The following is a 7,709-nucleotide window of genomic DNA, read 5'->3' as shown; positions in this document are numbered from 1 at the left end:
CTTCCTTTTTCGAAGCGCCGTGTGCCGGGGCAGTGGTTCGGCTGATTTACGGCTCTGCCCGTGGGAATGAGATCACGCAGGAAGGCAGACGTGCGCAGGCGAGCACTGCCGACGCTGGACGCAACACTCGCTCGGGCCGCCGAAATCGAGCGCCGCGCTCCGTTTCGTTCTTTGTCCGTGCTGGCGTCGTTCCTTGGCCCCGCCTGGGCGCGACCCAGATCGGCTACGGCGAACCGCGACGAAAAGAAAAGCGGCGGCCACCGGCTGCCAGGTGCCCATTAAGCTTGCCAAGAACCGCGCGGCATTCCGCTGTACTGTTCGGAATGCAGGCGTAGTACGCCAGCCGGCAATTCTTCCATACTATTACACCTTAGAATGCAAGGAAAGTTACCTCCTAAACCCAGTATAACCATAATAAACAGAACTCACCATTCTTAACAATTCACCCTTACGTACTCAATTCATTTCTCTCACAAATCGGTTGAATGAGAATATAGTCAATAATAACGAATTCTAACATTATGGTTTATGGGGGTTTAACATACCAAAGCAACTGAGTCTATGAGGGGCGCCGTAGTGAAGGGCTCCGAAACTTTCGACCACCTGGGGTTCTTTAACATGCACTGACATCAAACAGTACACAGGCCTCTAGAATACCAACATTATATATATATATATAAATTTCTCCAGCAATTTCATTAGTCTTATTGATTAACTGTAACTGTTCTTATTGCTATTTGTGTTATAGTGCGGATATATGTTCATATTTGCTTTTCTTAGCCTGTGTACTATCACAGCTAATATGTAGGAATGCGTGACTTTTTTGGCATTTGTTACATTACATTGTCTACTTTACCAGCGAACTGAGCACTTTTCCATGCAAGCCATTGTTTTGCCTCAGCTTCCTGCTTTCACAACTGAAACTACAACATATGGAATTTCACGCAGGATTTATCGTTGTATGAGGTGCATAATTCTTTCCACTGGTATGGATGTGTTGTAATAGAGTACCCTCACTCTCTGGAAGTTGGTAAACAGTCCTGTTGCTTCACTGCCAACTTGCTCAGCTCAGAACTTAACTGAAACACCTGCTGTACATTCTCTTGATATGAAACACTACACACACACAAAGTCTATCTTGGCAAGATGGGACATTAGTATGCTAAGATAGAAAAAAATGTACCTCTTACTAAAAGCAGGTTAGAATGAGAATGGACAGGTAACAAGATGAGTTCAGTGAAGTAATATTTACTACATGTCTTTCATCATACAACATAAACATTTCAAGCCTTCAAGCTCACAGGTGTAATTTGACAACTATGCTTTCAATAAGAAGTAATCACATTAACATCAATGATCACGTATCACCCATGGAGACACACCATTCTCTCAGTAAACTGTCCCGAAATTATGAAGCGTTAAAGATGTACCTATAATCCATGAACTGTACAGTCAGGCCGGAATGAAACGAGAACAGAGCATGTCAAGAAAACAAAATATTTTACCTGCCTACTTTCAGCTGAAGTGTACAACTAGCCTGATTCATGTGTCTGGATAAAGGGCCGACTGAAATGCATAATCGGAAATAGGTTGTAAAGGAATATCTCGCTGCAAAGCAGAAATGTATGACATATGCGTGTTCGCGTTTCATTCCGGCCTGACTGTACAATAAAAAAGGGCAGGTAGGAATACCAATTTCTTGCATTTAGTTACTGAAAATGCCAACACAATCAATATACTTGCTTTAATAGCCAGACAAAGTATTTACAAGGAAACAACAGTGCTTACATAGCGGGCAGTTAATGCAATTGGAAATATTATCATACAAAATCCAGACCCTTCAATATGCACAGCACGCGCAACAATGAACAAGCACGCAACCACAGTGAAGCTGGTGCACATTTTGAAGTCACAGGGAAAGGTACTCTCACATCCAAGCACAGATATGCAGTTCAGCACCAGCCGACACCCAGTACAGTGTATACACTTAGAGCAACTGTTTTATGTGCTGTACATATCTAAAGATGTGTCACACACTAGTCCATGTTTCTGCACTGAAGCCTGAAGCTCAACTTCATTCACAACAGGAGAATGCTTTCCCTGACAATGTACTTCTCATAATGGCACCAAAGCTGTGGACAGCCTCATGGATTACCCTGTTAAAACACATGCCTGAAATGCACATTTTCATATCATGCTGCTAGACAGCTCACGGTGCTCATATTAATAGCGAAAGTGTCTTTGTTTCCACACGCAAAAAAGACACTAACAAGATTACAGTCACCAGTTGTAATGCTAAAGAGAAAAATTTCCTATACTCACACTCACTGGCTTGTAGACAGTTCTATGTATGTAAGTGTAGGCAACACACAACACCCAATTGGCAGGCAGTGCACACACAAGTCCAAGTCATGGAACGTTCAAAAAAAAAGAAAAGCTCCAAACACACTTTTATGAAACAATCTCAGGACACGGTAGCCAGCATTCTTCGTTTCGCCTGCAGATCGCGAGTTGTATGATGCCTCCTCCCATAGTGAAGAATGTAAATAGTCATTGCTTCATCAATTACAGCATCAGCATCCCTTATGAGGTGGTCTATCTCTTCAGCAGAAGCCTCTTGCCGGATAGCCTGGGGCACAGCGTTGACGAGCACGTCAGAGAGCTTCTGAAGCTCATTAGCAAGCTCAATGCTGTTCTCACCATATATCTCACGGATTGCATCAACAGCAGGACTCAGCACATCACACGCAGAACGAAAGTCGCCAATAGCACAGAAACATTTTGCAACCATGTCTTTGGCTTCCAGGAGCTTCAAGTTGTGTTTGTACATCAACTTTTCCCGTGCTTTCAAGCACTTGTTGAGACGCTGCAGAGCTTCCAAGTGGTTTCCCTTCTCAGCAAGTTGCACACCCTGTACATAAAGGTCGTGCATTCGAAATGCCTTCTGCTCGCGTGCAAGGCATTCCTGAGTAGTGCCACAGTCCAGGCACGCAGCTTTCCCACTGTCATCGGGTGTATTCAGTGGGCCATCGCAGTACTCACACTTCAGGGCTTGTAAACGCTGTTCGGCGTCTTCGCCAGCATTGCAGGCCGTGCAATCACAAGTGAAGAAGTACTGCTCCTGCAGTGTCTGACGTCGTTCTGCAAAGGACATCCTCTGGTAGTGCGGGCCGTAGCAGTTCAAGACTTCCTCTCCAGCTGCAATCTTTCTCACCGCTCTCACCACAAGAGTCGAGCCACAAGGAAAGTTGGAAATGATATTTGGGCTGCAGGCGTGGTTCATGAGGCTTGCACTTGGGTAAATGGCTGTGGCTATTCGAACCTGCTCAGTTGTGACCACTACATCGTCTTCTTGCGTTGTCCTCGACTCCAGAGAAGTAATAGCATGCGCGTTGCATACAAGCTGCTGTATGTGGCGTAACAAGAGGCCTCCAGCAAAAGTTTTTAAAGCTGCAAGGTTAGGCTCCTTCATGGGAAGGCCTGAGTGGTGGTTAGAACCATTCCTTCCACTGAGACTCAGCACTGAAGCCTTTGAAGTCACGTCATCCAGGCTGAAAAACTGAACTTGATCCAGAAGCAAGTACAGTAACGCTGCTGTTAAGGAATACTGCAGCATGTCATCAGCATACATTTTCTCAGAATGAGTCACCAACTCGTACACAGCGTTGTAACTGTACTCACTAGCTTCGTCGTCCCCTTCAGCAAGAGCACGATAGAACTGAGTGAGGTTGGCCAGACCTGTGACAAGCAGAATCCTGATCGCCAAATGTGCGATACCTACAGAGTACAAAAGGTTCAGGTTGCCACACTCCCACTGGTGGTACAGGCTCCAAGACTCTTTGGCGCAGCTGAACGTACAGTACCGAACTTGGTTGCACTGTGAACACGGGACGGCGTTCTGAAGCCTCTTGTGACAATGATGACAGTGGGTCTTGGTGTGACCGGGCAGCAGGACCGAGGCGTACGGCTTCTCGACGAAGATCGCGTCTCCAGTCCGCAGATCCCGGTTTGCAACCACAAAGCGTCCTTTTTCCGTACTGTACAAGATGTCCACAGCACTGGTGCAGTTGGGCACAGAATCGTGGACGCCGTGAGCGACACTTGGCACCTGTGATTCGTCGTCGGGGTCATCTTCGTCACTCGGAACTGGCGGTGTCTGGTTAGAAGTGCACGCTTGTTTGAACAAGTCGATTTCCTTCGCCTGCTGCGCATGCTTTCGACTGTCCAAACCCGCGCGTCGTAGTGCCTTGCTGGCCAAGTCGAAATTTTCTAGGGCTTCTCTGGGCTTCCCGAGGCGGAGGTAGCACTGGCCCTTCCGCAGGTACAACTTATAACGCAGATGGTTGGGATAGCCAAGTTCGAAAGCGTAGCGGACGTCGCACAAAGATCGCTTGTACTTGCCTGCATGAAAATACGCGGCCGATCGATTTGCAAATCCCAGTGAGATCTCTTCGGTGTGCCCTTCGGCGTCCGGCGTGTCCGGGAATGGAGCTGACAGAATGCTTTGCGTATAAAACTCTGCGGCTTTAGCAAACTGCTTGCGGTTGAAGCAGATGTTTCCCTCGCTGCGAAGTTCGGAGGCCTTCTCCCAGAATTTCCGATGCTTCGACGAGCAGAGGACGGCGAGCCAGTGCTTGATGCGCGGGTGGGCCACTTCGTGGCGAAGGCAGAACCTGACCCGCTCTTCGTTCGTCTCAAGCGCACTGAAGACGGCGAAGCCGTTTCCCTGACGTATGCGCTCCGCCGTGCCGTCGAGAACGTCCTGCCAGGTTTCGATCTTGGCCATCGCGAGACAATGCTCCCCGGTGCTGACCTACGCGAGCGAGCGAAGAACAATGCTCATGCTCGGCGAGCGGCCGGCCCTTTGACCAAGCGGACGCGCAAGTCGACCCAGCGACGCACAGACACCACAGACTTGCGAGTGACCCCAACACGCGTTCACAGCAGGAGCGGCGGGGCACCGCTATTAGACACGACAGCTGCGCACGTGATTGCGGAATTAAACGTCGTCGGTTGTTTTGGTCGCAGCAATTTCCTTGCGCCTGTGACCGCTCGAGTTTTGTGCGGCCTTCACGGCGTCGAGTGGGACGGACTCCAGCTAAAGTGAACAGCGCAACAGGTTTGACTCGCCACACGGCACGAACAGCGGACTTCCGCGTTTTGGATTGGCTGCGGCTGTGCGCGGCTAAGGTCGGCCAATGGCTTGGCCCGTTGCCAGACAAGCGTTTTTCACGGCCACCGATAGCGAGGTTTCCCACTCGCTTCGTGCCAGCCCTGCTCTCCAGGTGTACCCCATTTCCACAGAGGCATTGTTACGCAACAAATTTCGCGCAGGGCAGGTGACAACGTTAAATGCTGTGTTTAGGAGCGACCTCAATAGATAGCTCCCTGGGCTTTTGCGGTGAGGCGTGTTGTGCCTTTTGTATTGCTGAAAGCTTGCAGCGTGAACTCTAGCGCATGAGTAAAAGAGAAAATAAAGAAAGCAGATCCAAGTGATGACATTTCGCCTGTCCTTCGGAGGGCGCTCGACTCCCGCTGCTTGTTAGCTGAAGCCAGTATTTTTTTCTTTTATTTTTTCACACGCACCGGCAAGATCTAATCACGTCTTTGTTCTCATTTCATGTGGCTTAGGAAAACAGTGCTTTATTTTTCTTTTTTCGTGGTTCTTTTTGCTTCGCGCAATTCTCAACGCTTCAGAAAGGCCCGTTTTTTTTTTCTTGAGAGCCTTTTTTTTTAATTATTATTTACCGTGTTGCTGAGGGGCATTTCAGGTCATTTCAATTTGCCCTGCTAAAAGAACATTGCGCTCTACGAAGATTCGACTAGCAAGAGGTTTCAAGCAGTTGTCTCGACTGTCGGCATTTTTTTTGTTGCACCTTATTTGCTAATTATAAAACAGATAAAATAGTTACCTTTACTATCCTTAACTTTTGCGCAAAATTTTTGAGGTGAAAGTTGTAGAACGAGTTCAAAAATTCACATTTCATGCGTTAGCGTCAGTTACTTGTCAGTTACTGATGTGCCTCCAACCCAAACGAAATTTACTACCCGCAGGAAAAGTGAATTAAAGGTACGTTTTATTGCAGGACAGCTCAAAACTGATACAGTACGAAAATGATTCCCGCGTAAAAGCGCGGTATTCCGCGATGCAGATGTCAAGAAGTAAAAAATTTAAAGCACTTCCGCGATTCATTTACTTTTCCTGCTAACAGTAAATACATATACTTAGGTTCGGTGCAGAAAAACAAATAAAAATAGGTACAGTTTGTGTCACGTTTAGAGAGAACGCAGAAGCGGAAGCTCTTCGCGAAGTGCGGCGGACACATGTTTCCGCGTTTTCTCTGAGCATGACATATACTGTACACGTAGTTGCATGTGGGATTTTTTTTTTTTGCTCAACTTACGATAATTTTCTGCAATTATGTACGAGGCGAATTAGTCGCACTTATGGTATGCACTTCGCTAACATATGCACCGCGATAGAACTGAGCATGTTTTTTTTTTTTTCTGCCAGATTCGAACGATCCAGGCGCATTATCCGTTACCTGACTGGTGCACCAATGTGGCGCTTTCCAAGATGCATGAACTTTTTCTTACATTACGAACACTTTTCGGTATGTCCAGCCCGACACCAATCGAAAGCGAACTCATAAATTCACCAACGTTTATCACGCGCGCTTTGCAACTTGGTTTACGGTAGGCTCCAGTATTCACTCATGCGTGCGGGACTCCGAAAACCCTTTTCGACTTGAGGCAAGCTTACCGCACACAACGGACTCAATCGAAGTACCGAAGAAAATAACATCGACCGACCTTGTTGCACAAGGACGACCAAGAATAAACGCCCTAATTATACTTCCAAAAGTGGCGGATCTACGTTGCTCTGAAATGTACTTATTCGCCAGGCTGGCAACAATAAATTGAGCTATTCACCTGTTTCTTTCAAGGCCACTGGATATTATAAATGAAAAGCAAGCCGATGCACGCAACGACAAGGTCTTATAGCTGGCCGATTTAGATGCCCTTTGGAACGAAACCTTAGCATGCACGTGATTGCGCGTATCATACAGTAGCCAAAGTTAAGGCATATTTCTCATTCGCGAAGGGACTTGCACCTCATTCTAGAATAGTGTTTAAATACCGGCTATTTTCACGATTTGACCGAGGTCCGCAAGGCACGCAGACGGGAATTTCGATTTGGGGCGGCACCCCGGTTTTGAAGCACCGCCATTCCATACATCAGTGACTGCCTGAAACCAGATAGGCGGCGCAAAATATAAAACGTAGGGACGTAATTGGTATCGCTCAAGGTAGCTTTCAGAATTGCGCGAGCTGAACGCGACGTCGAAAAATACCGTCTGGATGCAGATATTGCTGAAAGACCTAAATACAAGCCTTTCCTTTCAACACCCTCCACCCTCACGGGATCGAAGTGACAGCAATGCACGCATGTATATATATATACGTATAATGCCCAAACAAGACACAGTTTTTCCAAGTTTCCACTTTCTTTTTCTGTGCGCACACAACCAAGCGCGCCTTAACGGTATCACGCGAGCATCGACCGTTCTAGAGTTCCTGTATATGCTACCAAAGGTACCTTTGGTAGCATATACAGCAACTCTAGACCGTTCGCTTGATGAGCGCCCTATGACGGAACGAATCGGCAAACTCGCCGAGAGTTGCCGCATGCGCTCGAAGCCCAGGTC

At 47.3% G+C, this 7,709-nt stretch overlaps 1 protein-coding gene across 1 annotated transcript; it reads right to left on the bottom strand.

Moving 5' to 3' along the window:
* Positions 1–1,232: 1,232 nt before the first annotated feature.
* Positions 1,233–5,435, bottom strand: LOC149330885 (protein-lysine N-methyltransferase SMYD4-like). The gene has a single exon (XM_089561604.1). The coding sequence runs from the start codon at positions 4,784–4,786 to the stop codon at positions 2,465–2,467; it is 2,322 nt and encodes a 773-aa protein (XP_089417730.1). The 5' UTR covers positions 4,787–5,435; the 3' UTR covers positions 1,233–2,464.
* Positions 5,436–7,709: the final 2,274 nt, after the last annotated feature.

Source organism: Amblyomma mixtum, chromosome 9, assembly GCF_055824585.1.
Source record: "Amblyomma mixtum isolate Tamu chromosome 9, ASM5582458v1, whole genome shotgun sequence".
Classification (NCBI taxonomy): Eukaryota; Metazoa; Arthropoda; class Arachnida; order Ixodida; family Ixodidae; genus Amblyomma; species Amblyomma mixtum.
The sequence above is the reverse complement of the archived record's forward strand: the minus strand, read 5'-3'. Positions and strand labels throughout refer to the sequence as shown.